General features: G+C 35.3%; 1 protein-coding gene across 5 annotated transcripts in view; it reads left to right on the top strand.

Moving 5' to 3' along the window:
• The window catches only part of SLC25A40 (solute carrier family 25 member 40), a 56,575-nt gene extending 37,918 nt beyond the window's left edge, over nt 1-18,657 (top strand). For 4 of the 5 annotated variants that reach the window (XM_082661588.1, XM_082661586.1, XM_082661585.1 and 1 more), the window contains 7 exons: nt 5,352-5,419; nt 7,109-7,233; nt 7,895-8,068; nt 11,827-11,936; nt 14,376-14,457; nt 16,743-16,823; nt 17,183-18,657. In XM_082661588.1, coding sequence (XP_082517714.1) covers nt 5,352-5,419; nt 7,109-7,233; nt 7,895-8,068; nt 11,827-11,936; nt 14,376-14,457; nt 16,743-16,823; nt 17,183-17,295 — 753 coding nt within the window. In that variant the 3' untranslated portion in view covers nt 17,296-18,657. The remainder of the gene's footprint in view (nt 1-5,351; nt 5,420-7,108; nt 7,234-7,894; nt 8,069-11,826; nt 11,937-14,375; nt 14,458-16,742; nt 16,824-17,182) is intronic. The other variant, XM_082661587.1, reaches the window with a different exon arrangement.
• The last annotated feature ends 1,565 nt before the right edge of the window (nt 18,658-20,222 follow it).

Consider the following 20,222-nt stretch of genomic DNA (forward strand, 5'->3'; position numbering starts at 1 on the left):
TTTCCACTGCCACTGGTTGGGGGGTAGTCTCATTACTGTCAAGTGATGGTAAAAGTCCTGATTCTCCACTACTCCTTCTCTGATACCACTGTAAGAACCCTTAGCATATTCACCATTGTTATTTAAAAATCCCCAGTCTGATCCTTCCAAAATCTCTGCCATATCTGAATCTGGTTCTGATGCTTCGTTTGTTTCTTCAGACGATATATTTTGCCTTTTAGCATGCTTTGTAATTCTTTTCGTTGGAAGCTGGACATGATGTATTTGGTTAAAAGACTGAGGTAGATAGACCTTTAATGTGAGCTTTATCTGGCTAGACATTAGGCTGTGTTTACTTCTTGTTATAGCTGTGTTGTCAGAGGCTAAAATTTCCTCTACTGTCCTAGTTTTTGTCTTGCCTGTTGTCTTTGGGTTTTCCTGGAGACTCCTCAGATAGTAAAATAGTTTCCCTTGAGTGTAAGATTTTTTTTTAAGGAGAATGAAGATTTGGGGCATATTTCAAAAATGGTTACTTTTCCCCTTACCCTGCTGGAAACAGGAGGGGATTTTTCTCTGATCCTAACAGTGAGAATATGGTAGGGCTCATGGAACTGAAACTCATGAAAGCATAAGGACCCTCCTACAGTAGCCTCCTCAGAGTTTTTGATTCTCGAGTTAGTATACACTGAGCAATCTGTCAATTATAAAGTTTACCTGTTGGTCCTGATTCTTACTTTGGGCTTCTACTCTATTAAGCTGTGAGTGAGTCTCTGTATCTGTCTGTCCATCTCTCCAATGTTCAAGGCAGCAGTTTGACCTGTGACCTCAATCCTCCGACCAGTCTAAGAGGAGTTGTTCATTTTTCATTTTGTTCAGGTTTTTTCTTGTGAGGACGGAAGTGTCGACTTCCAAGCTCTTTACATATAGGACCAGAAATCAGAATTCTTCTTTGGATTTATTTTGGTCATTGTCTTCTGCTTTCTTGGGTGGAAACATGGATTATTGATTTTAAGCCTGCCTTTTCTCAGCTCAGCATTTAATGCCGTAAATTTCCTTCAAAGCACTAAATTAGACGTGTTCCACAAATTTTGATGTTGTGTTTCCATTATCAATCAGTTGAAATATTTTCTAATTTCCTTTGTAATTTTTTTGGCCATGGATTATTTAGAAGTCCAATATTCAATTTCCCAATATTGGATTTTCTTCTAGATATCTTATTGTTCCTGATTTCTAATTTAATTCCAATGTGGTCAAAGGAACATACTCTAAGTTTTCAGATTTTTGAAATTTATTGAGTCTTGTGTAATGGACCTACGTATGATCTCTCTTGGTGACTTTTTTTTTTTTTTTTTTTTTTTTGCGGTACGCGGGCCTCTCACTGTTGTGGCCTCTCCCGTTGCGGAGCACAGGCTCCGGACACGCAGGCTCAGCGGCCATGGCTCACGGGCCCAGCCGCTCCACGGCATGTGGGATCTTCCCAGACCGGGGCACGAACCCGCGTCCCCTGCATCGGCAGGCGGACTCTCAACCACTGCGCCACCAGGGAAGCCCATTGGTGACTATTTCTAGTGCACTTTCAAACCTGTGTTCTGTAGTTGTTGGGTATAGTGTTCTATAAACCATTAGGTCAGGGTGGCTGATGCTTCATTTAGATCTTCTGAATTCTTACAGATTTTTAAAATTATTCTATCATTCTCTGATAGAGGATATAATAAACTTTAGTTATGATTGAGGATTTGTCTGTTTTCTTTTTTAGTTCTGTCAGGTTTGCTTCATGGGTTTTGAACCTCTCATTAGGAACATTCACTTGATATGTTTTCTGATACATTTTTATTATAGTGAAATCTCTTTATCACTCGTAATGTTCATTATCTTGAAGTCTTTTATCTGTATGTAATATAGCCACCTTTCAGCTTTCTCATATTAGTGTTTATATGGCCTCTTTTTCCATTCTTTTACTCCAAGACAGTGATATAGCTGTGCCTTGTTTTTTTACCCTAGAGACTCTTCAGATAGGATCTGAGACTTCTGCAGTTCTTTTAGCTGTGATCGTCTGTTGTTTTACAGGAGCCCTGTTGATATAGTGGCTTTTAATTGGGAAATTTAGTCCTTTAATATAATTTTTCATGTGGTTGGGTGTTAATCTACTATCTCTGTATGGTTTTTTTTCCCTTAACTGCTCCCTTTTTCCCTCATTTCTTGCCTTTTTTTGGATTATTTGAATTTTAATAATATTACATTGATTTCTCTATTCCCATTTCTAGGGAGACAGTTCTTCAAAAGTGTTTCACATTTCTTCATATCTTGTGAGCATGGCATTGGCTGCCCTTTGTTCCTGACCATCTTTTCAAGGATGTTTGTAGAGTGAATAACCTTGGAAGATTCAGTGCTTCCCTCTAGAGCAAGGGGGTGGCATCCTTACTTCCTATTCTAAAGGATTTAGATTCCCTAAGGTCAGATTTCCTTTCCTGTAATGCAGTCCCACTGTGTGTCTGGGTGTCATCTATCCTTCTTCACATTGCCCTGTGGAAATTGGGGCTCAGGAAACAGGCATCAAAATGCTGATACTCTGCTGCTACTGCCGCAAGTAATAAACTTTGTCTCACCCCAGAGAGTTTTGTCTTTACCATCTCTCATGATACCGTGGCAGGCTGACTAGCTAACTAGGAAGTAGGGTGAAATCTCAGACCCCTTACAGTCTTGACATCCTTTACTCCCACCTCTTCCTTTGTGCTATTGCTTCATTGATAGTCCATCTTGTTACCTTACAGATTCCACAATTCACAATTAGAATTTTTGATTTAAATAGTCTTATGTCTTTTCAATAGTTAAAAAGAGAAAAGAGAGAAATACATATTCTACATGTAACCACTTATTTACCATTTTTGTACTTCCTGCCTTTCTGAAGATTGTGGTTACAATGTGCCATCATGACCCTTTATCCTGAAGAACTTTTTACAGCATTTCTTTAGTGAAGGTATTTTGGCAGTGCAGTCTCTAAGTTCTTGTTCTTACAGAAATGTCTTTATAAAGCATTTTTGAAGTGTGTTTGGCAGCATATAGAATTCTGGCTTAGTTTCTTTTTCAGCACCTTAAATATGTCATTACATTGTCTTTTGGCCAAAATTTCATGTGTCTGATGAGAAGTTAGTCTTCATTTATCATCCTTTCCCTATATGTATTTTGTCATTTTGCTTTTTGTTTGTATGTTTTGGTTTGGTTTTTTAAATAATTTTTTATCGTGCTCTGAATTCACAGCATTTTTTAAAAATTTATTTTTAATTTTATTTATTTTTGGGTGTGTTAGGTCTTTGTTGCTGTGTGCGGGCTTTCTCTAGTTGCGGCGAGTGGGGGCTACTCTTTGTAGCGGTGCGTGGGCTTCTCATTGTGGTGGCTTCTCGTTGCGGAGCATGTGCTCTAGGTGCATGGGCTTCAGTAGTTATGGCACGTGGGCTCAGTAGTTGGGGCACACGGGCTTAGTTGTTCCATGGCATGTGGGATCTTCCTGGACCAGGGATCGAACCCATGTCCTCAGCATTGGCAGGCAGATTCTTAACCACTGCGCCAGCAGGGAAGTCCCTGTTTGTTTTTATTCAGTTGGGATTTTTTTGAGATTTGGGGCTCTGATATCTTTCACTAATTGGGGAAAGTTTTTGGTCATCATTTTATCAGGTAATTTCCTGTTCTATTATGTTTCCTTTCCTCTATGACTCCACATTAACCTGTGTTATACCACTTGATATTTCCCCTCAGGTCTCTGAGGCCCTGATAATTTTTCTTCATTCTCTTTTTTTGGCCACGCTGCACAGGTTGCTGGATCATAGTTCCCTGATCAGGGATTGAACTGGGCCCTTGGCAGTGAAAATGCAGAGTCCTAACCACTGGACTGCCAATAAATTCCCATTTTTCTTCATTCTTTTTCTCTTCCTTCAAATTTAATAAGTTCTGTCTTCAACTCCAATGACTCCTTGATGTCTCCTTTCTGCTGTTAAGCCCACTTAGTGAATTTTTAGTTTCAGGTTTAGAATTTTCATTTCGCATTTTTTTTTTTTTTTTTTTTTTGCGGTACGCAGGCCTCTCACTGATGTGGTCTCTCCCATTGTGGAGCACAGGCTCCGGACACGCAGGCTCAGCGGCCATGGCTCACGGGCCCAGCCACTCCGCGGCATGTGGGATCTTCCCGGACCGGGGCGCGACTCCACGTCCCCTGCATCGGCAGGCAGACTCTCAACCACTGCGCCACCCAGGAAGCCCTGGCAGTTTCTTTATAGTAACTATTTCCTTGCTGAAATTACAAATTTGTCCATTCATTATGCACACATCATCTTTTAAATTCTTGAACGTGTTTATAATAGGTGCTTTGGAGTGCTTGTCTGCTGACTGCATCATCTTAATCATCTCAGTGTTGGTTTCTGTTGACTACTTTTTCTTTGAGTATGGGCACATTTTCTTGTTTCTTTTTATGTCTAATGAATTTTGTTTGGATAGTGAACATTATGAAGAATGCATTGTAAAGACTGTGGATATTTTTATATTCTTCTGAAGAGTTGGTTCTGTTCTAGAAGGCAGTTAACTTTGGCTGGATTCAGTCTTTCACGCTCAGGCACCATTGTGGTGGGCTGCAGCTGAAATTTCCGCCCAGCCTTTAGTTGCTGGGGTTTTTTTGGTTTGTTTCTGCCAGAACTCTGTTGTCTTCTCCTGGGGTTGCATAATTTAGTGGTGAGCCACGTTTTGTGGCTGATTTTGTCTCTAAATTTGGGGGCTTATGTCCTCTGCAGGCTTTTTCCCTACGATTCCCCTTGTAACTTTCTGATTAGTCTACCACACTAAACTCTAATATTTGCCATCTCAAGCAAGTAAATGTGCTTTTCCTTGCAACTCCCACAGGCAAAAAGCTGTAAATTTGCAAATCTCACTCACTGCACTCTGTCTTTCAACAGTAAGCTTCCCTATAGTTTCTACTTGCTTTTGGTTCTTCTCCAGAGATTTCAGATATTGGGTTTAAGTAATATTTTCTCAGATTTCATAATTGGACAGGAGAGTTAATCTCTGCTATTCGTCCACTTCCTTTTTATAATAATCTTTGAAAACATTGCTTCTAAGCCCTAAAGTAGAACAATCCCAAGCTGAGTAATACAGATTTTATTCTGTAAGCAGGAAGTATCATCCAGAAATGCTCTACTTGTGTTTGAAAGTTGAGAAAAATTCTTTTTATTTTTTTTAAAGAATGGGCATACATAAATCTGAGAAGCTTTTTATTTTAGAAATAAGTGCTTGAAAGAAGCAAATTACCAATCAATTATCACTACAAACTTTTTTGTATATAAGGTTCAGGTATATATTTTGACCACTTCTTTCTGTTATAATTTTAGGATGCCTTCTTGAAAATCATTCGAAATGAGGGCATTAAATCCCTGTGGAGTGGCCTTCCTCCCACCTTGTAAGTTGAAATTTAATATTTTTCTTACTAAATGATGGTTGTTATTTTGCCTTATAATCAGCCTCGTTGGACAACATCATGCATTTTTAATGTTAGTGCTTTTTCATTTTCTAGAGTATTTTTTTGTGAATCTCACAGCTGTCCACATATTTGATGATTTGCTGGAAGGATTCACAGGACCTAAAGAAGGTGATAATCATGTCTGTGGTTTATTACAGCAAAAGAAACGAAGCAGAATCAGTAAGGGGAAAGGACACAACAGGAGTCGACCAGGCAAAGGCACCCTGAGCCCTCCAGTGTGACACTGCAGAGCGTGTGCTGCTTCTCCCAGCACTGAGCTGCAGCAGCACACGCAGTGTTTCTGTCTCATGCAGCCCTGGAGTCTGAGTCTAGGGCTTGTATTGCGGGCTGATGACACAGGCACATTCTGTTTGTGACCAGCTGTGATTACCAAAACTTCAGCGCCCCAAAAAGCAAGCAGATGTTTACCAAAAATCACATCATTTGCACAAACCAACCTAGACAAGCTGGTTTAGTGCTCCAGACATACAGAAAAACCTTGTTACAGGGAACATTCCAAGGGCTAAATTCCTTGGGGGTGACCAAAGGTCAAGCAGGCAGATAGGTCCTCCTGAAGATACAGATTAGAGCAGCTAGGCCTGCTGTGTTCACTTTGGTGCACAAGCATAACTTTTTTTTTCATGTTCAGAAATTAAGAATTTAGTGTTCATTTGACTGTTTATTTTACTAAAATAATGAGAGGTATTGTGCTATGTATACTTTCCTTTTCCAGATAATTATAATTCTCTACTAACTAGCTATTATATGAATTAACATGACAAGCTAGTAAGGCTGGATGTAAAAATCCCATAATATCTTGACTTTCTCTGCCTCCTTTCTTTCTAATTTATCTTTTTATAGAGCAAATTAGTCAGTTTTGAGGCATATATTCTAAACAGTGCCTGAGGTTATAAAGTTAGCGGTAGATCCAAGAGCAGCAGTCGGTCTTATTCCTACATTCTCATCGTCACACTTCACCGTAGAACATCAGGCATTTCCATGTGTGGTCTGTTAATGTCCTTGGTTAGGCCATAAACAGACTGGTTTTTTGTTGCATTAATATTTATGACATGACAGTACCTGCAACTTTGTGTTTAATTAATGACTCCCTCTTAATATTTTCATTTAAAAGAATAAGTCATTGGAATTTCCTCAAAACTCTAGTATATATAATTCCAGCGACATTAATTGTAATTTATTTTCAGTTATAAATAGGTATGGTATATGGTCCACAGTTCAAAAGAATTTTACAATTGTGCTTGTACTTTTAACTTTAGTGATTTTCATGTTATCGTAATGTAGTTGGGAAGGAAGACCAGAAACAGAGTAAGTCAAGGAGATAGAGAAGTCCTCATTTGTCTTTTCCTATTTATGCCCTGACTGGGTGCTCTGTAACTTAACTTCCCAACTACAATATAAACCTTTGGAGAGCACATACCTACTTTACACCTTTTTGTTGCCTAAGTTAAACACTAATAATTTTTTAAATTAAAAAAAAAATTGATCTCATGGCTGATTTGTTGTGGTTTTCAGCTTATATAAAATAGAAGGATTTTATCTTATAATTAATAATAAGAATATGCTTAAGCCTTTGACAATGTTGTACAAATCTTTTTGTGTTTCTAACAGAGTGATGGCAGTTCCTGCCACAGTTATTTATTTTACCTGCTATGATCAATTAACTGTTCTTCTGAGATCTAAATTAGGAGAAAGTGAAAGCCACATACCAATTGTTGCTGGAATTGTGGCTAGACGTAAGTAATAAATTACTGTATTTTCATTCTGATTTCTGCTTAACGCTTGTTTTAAAATTTTGATATTCATAGAGAATTTGTTTAAAATACAGAGTACTGGTAAAGATACATTTTGCATTGTAGTTTGTACTGATTTGTTAATATCTATACTCTAGAAGTCATATTGTATGGTGATTGCTATCAGAATGAGATGGGATCAACCTATCCCTGTCAAATCTTGGACAGAGATTTGAGATTTTAGACTTTAGATTCTAGATTTTAGGATGATAACAAATAGCTGTCAAATTAACGCCGTCTTTAATCATTTTCCTTATAGACTTTGAGATTCAGAGTTTAATCATAAGGAAATTTGCCTCTGCACAGAAGGACATTTTTCTCTGTGCAGTGGAAGTGAGGTTTGTAGTAGTCCTGGTTGATGTATAAGGGTTGTGGAACTGCTCTTGAAAGAGCTGAAACCAGAAAGAGTAAGGTATGTGAAATAGCTTTATCAAGGAAAAAAATCTGAGCCAGTATGGTTGGTATCATAAGATATTTGATTTTAAGGTTTGCTTCATTTCAGAATAAAAGCTTAAAATAAAAAAATGCATGAAATATTAATTTTTGCATGTGTGTTTTCATAATGCATGGCTTTATTTTTGTTGTATTTGCTTGTTTGTACTAGTTGGTGCAGTAACTGTAATAAGTCCACTGGAATTGATTAGAACCAAGATGCAATCTAAGAAGTTTTCTTACGAGGAACTGCATCAATTTGTCAGCAAGAAAGTGTCTGAAGATGGTTGGATTTCCCTCTGGAAGGGCTGGGCTCCTACCGTTCTTAGAGATGTACCATTCTCAGGTAGGGTTTATCTGCAGGTTTGCCTTACATATCACTTTTAAATCAAGTAAATTTTAAACCCTTTAAGGCTAAAGGTAAGTTATCTTCTTTAGTGACCACACACTCCTAGTTCAGTGTTGGGCTCTCAGATATTGATAAGTATTTATTGAATGAACAGTTTCTAATTCAAGCCTGGCTTTCTTTTCTCTTTGTGTTTATGTTTAATTTCTTTTTAAACATTAATTGGTGTGTATTCATAGTTAGATAATGCAAAGTACCTTTAAAATTAAGTCATAATTAGTAAGATAAGTAAAGTACTACAAATCAAGATATTATAAAATACATTTAAGGGACTTCCCTGGTGGTGCAGTGGTTAGGAATCCACCTGCCAATGCAGGGGAAACAGGTTTGATCCCTGGTCCGGGAGGATCCCACATGCCGCGGAGCAACTGAGCCCGTGTGCCACAACTACCGAGCCTGCGCTCTAGAGCCTGCAAGACAACTACTGAGCCCATGTGCCACAACTACTGAAGCCTGCGCGCCGCAACAAGAGAAGCCACTGCAATGAGAAGCCTGCACACTACAACAAAGAGTAGCCCCCGCTCGCCACAACCAGAGAAAAGCATGTGTGCAGCAACGAAGACCCAATGTGGCAATAAATACATACATACATACATACGTTTAAGACCACCTGTGAATTATATTGACTCCTACTTTTTTCAGTTATTAAAGATAAAAATCTCCCCCACTGAGTGTCCTGTAGGGACTGTTAATAAATCAGATTTGAGATAGTTCTAATCATTGAATTATACAAAGGGAGAAAAATCATGATAAGAAGTGCAAAAATAACAAATAACTTGTAGAATGTGCATACTTCAGTAGTGTTGGGTTGGCCAAAAAGTTCTTTTGGGTCTTTGGTAACATGGGAAAATCCCGTGGCCAACCCAGTATTTCTCTCGTGAATCTCAGAGGTTTCCATTTAAAACCTGGAAGATTGCAGCAGTATTTACAATAGCCAGGACATGGAAGCAACCTATGTGTCCATCGACATATGAGTGGATAAAGAAGATGTGGCACATACATAGAATACAATGGAATATTATTCAGGCATAAAAAGGAGTGAAATTGAGTTATTTGTAGTGAGGTGGATGGACCTAGAGTCTGTCATACAGAGTAAAGTAAGTCAGAAAGAGAAAAACAAATACTGTGTGCTAACACACATACATGGAATCTAAAACAAAAATGGTTCTGAAGAACCTAGGGGCAGGACAGGAATAAAGATGCAGAAGTAGAGAGTGGACTTGAGGACACGGGGAGGGGGAAGGGTGAGCTGGGAAGAAGTGAGAGAGTGGCATGGACACATATACACTACCAGATGTAAAATAGATAGCTAGTGGGAAGCAGCTGCATGGCACAGGGAGATCAGCTCGGTGCTTTGTGACCACCTAGAGAGGTGGGATAGGGAGGGTGGGAGAGAGACGCAAGAGGGAGGGGTTATGGGGATGTATGTATACATATAGCTGATTCACCTTGTTATACAGCAGAAACTAACACACCATTGTAAAGCAATTATACTCCAATAAATATCTTAAAAAAATAAAATATAAAACCTGGAAGAAATAATTATTGAGAACCCTTGTATTAACATTCCTTTCTTTTCCCCTTTGACTTACTCCTTTTCTTGGGCTGTCATTCACATCTCTGCATCTTTCCCTTTCCATTAGTATTTTTCTTCAACGTTTTGTGTTCAGTTATGCTTTTTAGAAACATCATAAATTCCTAGACCAATACTTTTTCATTTTTTAAATTATATTTGATACATTAAAAGTAATGAAGATATAAATTATGCAGTGCACTAATAAAATGGACACCTGTGAAGTCATCACTTCAATATATGAATTAGAATATTGAATTTTTAAAATCATGAAACCACATACGTCCACCTCCACTGTTACATCCTCAGTGGTAACCACTCACACTGAATTTTTATCGTTTATTTGATTTCTAAAAAGTAGTTTTACCATGTATGTATTACTGCTAAATAATGTTAGTGACTTTTGCCTATTTTTGAGGTTTATAACTTATTTTACTCAAAAATGTAAGATTCATTCTTGGTTTTCATGTGTAACTGTTTTGTTTTCACTCGTGTTTATGTCTGAGAAAACAGTGCTGTGAACATTTTTTTTTTAATGTGTATGGGTGTAAGAATCTCTTCAGTTTTAGATTTGCTGGTTCATGTAAATATACACATTTTAAATTTTATGTGGTAATATCGAACCCTTTTCTAAAGTGATTGTGCAGATCACAACCACCAGCTTCCTGCTGCTTCATTTCAAACCCTCACCAGCACTTTTATTGCCAAAAGTTCTTAATTTTTGTTTACCTAGTAATATGAAATGGTATCTCACTTTAACTTATATTTCCCTGCTCATTAATGAGGCTGGACATGTTTCACTGGCCATTTATTTATCCATAATTGATTAGGGATTACGGCTGAAGTAAGTGTTCATTTCCTCTTCGTATGGATAGTTATCTGGGCATCATTTATTGAATAACCACACCTGCTGCCGGGATTTGTTGTGTCACCTGTCGTATCAAAGTTTCATATATGCATGGATGTGTTTCACTGGCCAATTTGTTTAACCCTGTGCTAACAGTACGGTACTTCTAAATTAAAGTGCGTAATAAAAAAATCTTCATGATACCTTTTTTTGTTTTTGCCGTAGGAATGTCCTTTTTCTTTATAACTCTTAAAGTCTTTTAGTAGAGATTTAAAATTTTCTTTATAAAGGTTACATATATAACCTCTTTTTCTAACATTCATTTATAGGTACCACTCACCCACAACTTTCAGTGCCTATTTTAAAAGACCTATTTAAAAAAAAGCTGTCTGAATCTTTGTGGCTGCTGCAGTGTTACCGTCAATTCTTGTCTGTTAGCTTATATTCAGCTACTTGTAAACTCTTATAGATTCTAATTTGCCTATCTTTTACGTTTTCTATGTAGACAATAATATGTAAATTGTAACTACTTTATTTCTTCATTTTTTAATAGTTACAGCTTTTTTTCTATGAATACTGTGCTTCCTGTGCTGCCTAGTACAATTTTGAATAGCAGCGATAGTGTTGCATCCCTATCATTTTCCTCATTCTAAAGGGAATAGTTCTGTTGTTTCACCATTAATAATTTTTGCTACCAGTTCTTGACGCATATCCTTTATCAAGTTGGAGAATTTCCCTTTTATTCCTAGGTTTCTAAGACATTTATTTGCTTTAAATGAAAGTGTATTGAATTTTATAAAATGCTTTTCCATCATTTTTAGATGATCATACAATTCTGTTAATGTGGTATATGGCATCTAAAGTGCTTATTATGTTTACTGCCTTTGCATTCATCAGATAACTCAATTTAGTCATAGCATGTGATCATTTATGAGATAGTCTGGCTTCAGTTGCTGATTATTTTTTATTTTTTAGGATTTTTACATCAATGTTCATGAATGAGATGGAACTGTACTTTTCCTTTCCTCTCCTGTCCTTGTCAGGTTTTGAAATTAAAGTCCTACTTTTTACTGATGCATAGTTTTTTTGTTTATAAGAAGACGACTAGAATATAATTGAGAATTTTTTTTTTTTAAATCTCACCTAGTATGTGTCTAAGCAGAAAGCAAGGTGTGTCAAGACTAGAATTCTCTTTCCTTTAACATACAGTATTCCTTAAGTATTTAAAGTCCACATTTAATTTCTAAATATGTGTTCATCTCATTCTCTGTTTTACAGCAATGTACTGGTATAACTATGAAGTTTTAAAGAAGTGGTTGTGTGCAAAATCTGGTTTATGTGAACCGACGTTTATGATCAACTTTACTTCAGGGGCATTATCTGGTTCTGTAAGTTTATTCTTTTGTTGTTAATATTCCACAATAGTGATAATTGTCTTACTAAAATAGAACAAATATTATGTAGCATTTCATGTCTATTGAGATAGTACTTTGGGGCTGCAGTGCTTTAAAATTTTTATAAGTATTTACTACCCTATTTTGAAGATAAATTACTAGCCATTAAATATTTTAAAATGCAAATACATTATATTTTTCTGAATCTTCTGGATTTGTTAGATGACAGTTGTGATAATGGTAAGAGTTTAAATAGTACTTTATTCTTTACAAGGTATTTGGCAGTTTGGTCATTAAATGCCAGTAGATCTGGTTAGTTAGTATTTTATAGAGTGTCATCTCATATGTATAATCGGATTGAATAGAAGGAATTTCATCCTTTGCTGCTAATTCCTGTTTCTTTGGGAACATTTTGGCTGAGTACCTCTTAAAAGAATTTTAATAAAAGTTATTAGAAGGGAGAAGGGAGGAATCAGAAGGGAGAAATCTCAAATGACCATTTTTGGGTAGTAGAGAGTTCACCTTTTGCCACCCCTCCACATAATGAAAAGCTGTGTAGTGGACTTCCTTTATGCACATTCTCATCACCATGATCTTGCTCACAAAGAGCTTTCTTATACCCACATACTTAGAAAATGAATTTGTGATGACACAGAGTGATGTGCTGACATATTGGAACCAAATGAAAACAAGAGTGAAGGAGCATAGTGAGGTCATGGAGACCTGCAGAAAAATACTGGAGTAACTGTGTCAGAAAACCTAGGCTAAGGAAGCCCCTGAGATTGTGCTCAAAATTTAGACGTGAATATTCCCGGGTCTGAGATCTTATCAAATTAAGCCTAGTGGGGTATAAAACTATTGAGGTAAAAGAGCAATTCTTTTTAGCAATTTAAGTAGTTAGAATACCAGCAAAATCTTTTCATTATCTTTCTTATTTGTGAGGTGATTAAAAGTAACTTGATTTTATTTTATTTATATATTAATCCAGCACGAATGAAGAAAAACAAGTACTATTTATATTTAGAGATTCATAACAGTTGGAATTATAGAACCAATTCTGTACTTAATGCTTTATATCTTAAAAAAAAAGGCTATATATCCTGTAGCCATTGAATAATGGCTATAGGCTGTTGTCCCAGCTTTCCAGTAATACGAAGGAATGTTCTCTATTCTGCTACTTCTGCCTAACATAGAAAATTTATTTTAAAAAATTTTAATGATTTAGAAAATATTGCTGCCTTTTGACTGTTATCAAATAACAGCAGAAAAAGCACATCAGTGGGACAATGTCCAGGCTTTCTGTCAGAAAACAAAATAGCCTAAACCATATCATTTTACCAAGTGTCAGGCTCATACCACATTGTTGCTACCTTTGATACTCCCGTCGGCCCTCCCTATCCAGAGGTTCTGCATCTGCAGAGTCAACCTATTCGATTCCTGATTGTTGAATCCACGGATGCAGAACCGCAGATATGGAGGGCCGCCTCTACTGCACCATTTTATATAAGGGATTTGAGCATCTGCAGATTTGCGTATCTGTAACCAATACCCCCAGATACTAAGGGACAACTGTATGTGTTAGATTGTGGAGATGGAGACACAATAATTGATTTTATCTTACCTGAGATCTTTGAAACTGATTTTAAGAACTTAAATCTTTTAACATTGACAGGTGAAATAAATATAATGATTTTAAAGGGTATTTTATGAGCATATTGGCCAAATGTGAGTTGGGAAGCAAAAAATAGAGACCAGGTTTTACTTTGTATGATTGTTGTATCAAATATTATGAGACATTCTTCAGGGAATTTATTATTTCAAAAAACCTTCATTGCTTAATTAGGGCATTATGAAAATAATTGTTAAATTGATTCATTTTGAGGTAAGTTTTAAAAAATGTGACTTGTGAGCTACATTTGATAAATATGTTGAAACCTATAAAGAAAAGGTATATAGAACTAAAAGTACATTTTCTTTATTTAAATTTAATTTTAAATTATATTTATTTTAAAAACATTTGTTGAAAAATTTTAAATGCTTACTAGATACTTGAGAAGTTCCACTTTAAAATATTATACCTTCATATGTAGAAAAGGAATAATGGAACACACAGGAGCATCAGAAAATGTGAATACTGGTTTCAGAGTCAAAGAGGTCTGGTTGGAATTCTGACTCTGCCACTGATAGTTGTGTGACCTCAGGAGAATAGGGGAACTTTTCTGAGACTGTTTACTTACTCCTGAATTTTGGGAGGAATATGTAAGACGTATTATCTGTTTTCTTTAATAGAGCTTCTTTAAAAATACCTCTGGTTTCATTTTATGTTTCAGTTTAGCTGTGATTTTTATTACTATCCTTATTAAGTAATGTGCTAATTAGAATATTAAAATACTTTAGGAAAAATAGATTTAAATCAGTTTTACTTTTTGTTAGTTTGCAGCTGTTGTAACTTTGCCATTTGATGTGGTAAAAACACAAAAGCAGACACAACTTTGGATGTATGACAGTCGGAAAAGTAAGTGTAATGAATTTACAACATTTTTAAGATGCCATGAAAAATTTTTTCTTTCCAGATACTAAGTTAGGAATATCTAAAATAGGGAAAACAAGACTTTTTTTTTTCCTTTGTTACCTTACTCTTTATCTAACTCAAACTAATACTCGGTCAGAATGGAATACCCAGAAAAAAATACTCTAAACCTAAACAAAAAATTTAAGAAATCTTAAAGACTATGTATTTTGCCTGCCATGAGTTAAGTCTCATACCTGCTATGTAGAAGATTAAATTATGTAAGTAGTCTTTCAAATAAATGTAGGCAAACCAGGATGAAGGATAGGCAATTACTGGGAAACCTTTTTTCTTAGTGCATCTTGTTTCATTCGTATGCATACACATTTTGTTGTTGTTGTTGATTTTTTAGCTTCCCTTCTTTTGATGTGTTTTCTCTGCCTATTATCCCATCTACTTCTTTATAACCTCTAATTTCTTCTAGAACAAAAGCGTACTGTTAGTTGCTTCTGCTAGATCCAGTCTGTCGTTATTATAGAAAGTATAGCAAGCCCACTGGAAATGGGGCTTCGATTGTTTCTGAAACATACAATTGTTAGGATTTGATAAATTTGAATGGTCAGTAGATGAGTGTTTATTTTATTGTTGTCTATGCTTGAAATATTTAATAATCACGGTGTTTCCTTACACTGTAAGAAGTTGCTCATCACCTGTAGGATTAGCTCTTTGATGTTGGATCTTTAGGCAGGAGATACTTTCAAGGTTCTGTTAGAGCTCTGCAGTGGCTTACCTCCAGTTGATAACTCTTTCTGTTCTTTCTCTTTTACATTAATTTCACCCTATTAAAATAGAGACCAGTCTGGGACTTGAGTTCTATAAGATTAGAAATACCCAGCTACTTGGCCTCCTTTCTTTTACCAGTTGTTTCCAGAATTTAAATGAAATAATTTAAACATGAAGTATAAGTTACCAACTTGTAAAGTTTTTGTCATTGACTTTTTTTAGAAAGTTAAATTCTAGTCATAAATATTTTGTTCTTGGTTTTAAAATGTGTATGTAATTACTATATTTATACTTACACTATTTATATTGATAGTTTAGCTTCTTAAGTAAATCAACAAGACCTCATTTATCTTCATAGGCAGAGAATCTGATATTTTACATGAAAGAAATTTTGAGATAATGAGCCCCTCTTCATTAAGTGGCAAATTCTAAAAAGCTGTTTTTGAAAGCTATCTTTCTCTAATTTTTCCTTTTCCTAGGCATACTTAATAATACACACTTTAGTCTTTCTTCATGACAGAGTTGTCATCATTGTACACATTGATTACTGTAGAGTTTCATAATGCAGCTCTCAGAAGCTAGTGAGGATCACTTAGGAGTGTTTGCCCAACATTCAGTGGTCTGAGACCACGACTTTGAAATCTTCAGCTTCACAGTTTTCACATGGTAGTATGCCTACTTCTCGGCCGACTTTTTTCACCTGTTGCATCTAGTAGTCTGTGGGCTAAGCCAGATGTTTGTAATCGTTGTGTAAAATGAAGGTAAGCAAACTTTATGTATGAACAGCTTGTTCATGAGGTTTATGTTTGAACTTCAGTAACATCTGTTTTTGTTGTTTTCAAAAGATACATAAATTAGTTTTTACTGTGTTCCAGATATTTGAGTAATTGCAAATAAGTGAGATGTTACTGTTAGTTACAGGAAAAATCTTCCCTTTGGAGGAGACAGTGCTGCTTTAATTTATTTCAAGACTGGTTCATCTAGTATTCAGAAAGGTTTTAATAAAGCAGGACCTCACTAGAGAGGAATGAACTGTTTTCCTCAAAACCTCTTTTTGGGGAAAAAAATTTTTTTTTAATGTATGCAATAAAAATTCATGAAAAATGGTTATCAGGGCTTTACTTTGGCTTTGGGAACCCCATGAAGATTTCTGTACATCTTTAAAAGTTTTCATTATGAAAGATTGTTAAGATGTGGAAAAAAGTACAAAGGATATACATACCACCAAGCTTAAGAAACAGACATCATCCATTCAGAAGTCTTCTGTATATTCCTCCTTGACTGCATCTGGTCCTGTGTACCTTAAAACTTATTGCCTTCATGATTTTTTCTTTTTAATGAATCCAACTATTAAAAATAAGATTTAAAATAGCTCTTTAGGTAAACAGATCTGTTCTTACTATAGTGAAACGATATACCACAAAGGCCATAAACACTCTTTTATGTGTATTATCTGTATTAGAAATTAAGTGGTAATTTATTATAGCATCATTTCTTTATTTTAACAGTTTCTATGCCTTTGCAAATGTCAACGTGGGCTATAATGAAGAACATTGTTGCTAAGAATGGATTTTCCGGATTATTTACAGGTAAAAATATTTCCTTTATCAAACCATTGACTAAAATGATTACTTTTACCTTTAAATCTATCACCTTCCTAAATTACCTTTCAGTAGGAAATAACTGAAAATATTTCACATTTACTATTTCCTCCTAAATATCTTTGCTATAAAAGTTTAAAAATGTTAAGTAACAGTAGATTTACTATTGATATTTCTAGGGAGGTGAGGAGTGAGCAGTTCAGCTTCCTCTTTGACAACAGTTTATGGGACAGTATTTCATATATCACTTCACTTACTTTGATAACTATCATCAGAACGAAACCAAATAAGTTACATTTAAAAAAATAAGGTAAAATTTGTTGTGAATTTTTTCTGTTCTCTTTCAGGCCTAATTCCTCGTTTAATTAAAATTGCTCCTGCTTGTGCTGTTATGATCAGTACATATGAATTTGCAAAGTCTTTTTTCCAGAAACAAAATGCTCGAAGACAGCAATACTAGAGATGCTATTTCAACCTGAAATAACAACCATGGCCAAATAATAAAATGGAGAATCTTAGACAAGAGCTTTTTTTCACCATTATCTTACAGTGGTTTTATATCTTTCTTATCTATAATTTAAATGAATAAAATTTCTACTTTGCATTTAAATCATAATCCTAATTTTTAAATAAATTTTTTATCCTAATTTTTGAGATTTTGAAAAAATCCAGAAATCATAACCATTGAGCATTCTTGTAAAGAAACGAAGAATTATCCTACACTGAAAGCAATAATCTCAGAGTTTGATACAAATCTTGGTTTAAGTTAATCCTATTGGGAGTGTGTCAGAGACAACAGAACATTTTGAATTGTGTGCTGAATGATGTAGAGAGTCTAAAAGAAAAATTCGCGAATCTTTTATACAATTTAAATCACGGACATAGATATTTAAGTATTTCAGCAAAGTAGATAATGGAAGGCAGTCTTCAGATAACATTATTCACATATACCACATATTACCTATTATTTTTTTAAATTCACATGCATTTGGTATTTTGTTTTTTTACCTTGTTACTGTTCTAAGGCCTCATGAATATTAGGATTTTTCTGATCAGAGGTGTATGGTTATTTTATCTTCATGAACCAAAAATATACTAATTTGTATGATATGCTGCTGTTTTTGATGACTGAAGACCCTGTATTATCTACTGTCTCTGCAAGAGAGAGGGAGCTTTTACTGCCTGTATCAGATGTTCACTTCAGTCAAACTTGGGTGTACAGTGGAAAACCACATTATATTCAGACCAGTAAAAATGCTCTGTCAGCACAGGTTTCAGCTGTCCTGTAATGTAAATATTACCATTTGTGGAGTTCTCTAGGTCATTTCTATTGGCTTGTTCTAGCAAAATTGAGACTATTACTACAGTATCAGTCACAGAGTATTTCCAAAATGTCCCTTGATTTTACACATCTCACATTAGTATGCTAGACCAAGAACTAAACAGGCAGCAGTTTCCTTGAAGAAAGAGCTTTTGGTCACTGGATGCTAATGCCTAAATAATTTAATGAATGTAAGAACGAAATAAAAAGGATATGATTTCAAGACAGGAAACAATATTCTTTTTTAATATTTTTGTTTTTCTCAGGATCTGTATCCTGGGAGAAAAAGCACTTTATTGCAGTCTCTGTGAACTTTATGAAAATGTGAAGCATTTTTTTCCCTAAAATAGAGTAATATATTTAAGTGCCAAATCCTAGTGTTGGTAGAGGAGTTAATGTTATTTTCTAATATAGCAGAAAACTGTTTATGTTTCACCAGAAATAAACTCTGTAGGGTTTGTATTTAACCTTTTGTGTTTATTTTATCCTGTGTTACCTTAAGTTTGCAACATATATATCCATAAAAATATATTTATAACTTTGACTTATATTTTCATTAAAATATTTTGTGCTTTCTTAAAATATCACTGTGCTTCTAGCTAAATATTTTCATATAAAATCATTATGTTAATGCTATACTACACACATATACATAAAAAACACACACACATGAAAGTTTATCTTGAACACTGATGTTTAACAGTATTAAATTTAAATTTACCTTGGTTCTGCTAGGCTTCTTTTTGATAACTGGTAGAAAAAGGCAGAAAAATTTAGGTTTTGAAATGCTTTCAAAAAGCGGTCACGTATTTCAACTTAATGTCACTTATAAACAACGGAAGGGAAATTTTCATCCTCCCCCCACCCCACTACTGACTGCAGTTGTGAAAAATTCTTACTTTATGACTAGAATAACTTAAATAAATCTAATTCCCTACAGTTTTTCTAACGTACATTACATGCAATGTATCTGAATGAAATGAAGGCTGAACTGAAGCTTTCTCTATACTTAAGTGGTCCAGAAGCATTAACAGCACCAACTGAAAAGCATTTGGTTACAAATTGTGTCCTTGGTAATGTTTCTGAAAGGAAACAGTTTCATTCTGTTAATGTTAATTTCTAACCTACACATTTAAATCTTTTAAGAAAAATGTCTTATGCAAGTATTACATGTTTGCTACCTTTCATATAATACACGTTTGACTTTTTAAAAAAGTAATATAGAATTAAAGTAAAATTTTCTTTTATTTCTAGGAAGACTATTCACTATGCTTATTTAGCCACATTTGACTACTTTAAATCCTAACCTCTTTTTTTCTGGGGCACAAATTACAGGGATGTGGGAAAGTTTAGTGTATCACTTTAAATTTTTTTTCCAAAATGAACTTTTAAAAATAAATTACTGCTGTTATATTTTAATCTATCATTCAGCACTTACTGAGACCTTTTATGTGGTAGGCAGTATAAAAAGCACTGGAGATAAGATGACATTTCAGATACTCTCACTGGCCTTCAGGTTTCAGCTGTGATTGCTACAAGTATACAAAAGGAGTGATGGAAAAGCTGAAGAATTCTCCCCTCAGCCTGTGGTGGAGGGACTGGTCAGGAGATGCTTCTAAGATTAGGACATGCGATCCAATTAAACATACCTGGAGGTTGGGAGTCTTCAATCAGGCAGTGGTATTTAGCGCCAGTGGCTTGAGCGGAGAGTATACATGGCCATGAGGTAGGAGATAAGATTGGAGATGGAGTCCAAGGGGCCTTGTCCGCCAAAGGAGGAACAAGAAGCAACAGGGAGCCAAGTAAGTATTTTTGGCACAGCTTTAGAAGTTACAGTTGTGTTCTGTTTTGTTTTCCCCCCAAGACCAGTATTTTCTTTTAACTGAAAGAAAACAGAGTAGCACAGTTTAGCACAGCTATAGAACAGAAGACACTAGAATGTGTCACGTGTTAAGGCCAAGTGCTGTGTAGTGAAACTTTGGTTTTAGTTGGGTTTTAGAAAAATAACTGGCAGTATGAAAAATAGGACTTATAATAAGGTGATCTATTTAAAAACAAAAGTTTGG

Source organism: Grampus griseus (genome assembly GCF_964374135.1).
Source record: "Grampus griseus genome assembly, chromosome: 9".
NCBI classification, from domain to species: domain Eukaryota; kingdom Metazoa; phylum Chordata; class Mammalia; order Artiodactyla; family Delphinidae; genus Grampus; species Grampus griseus.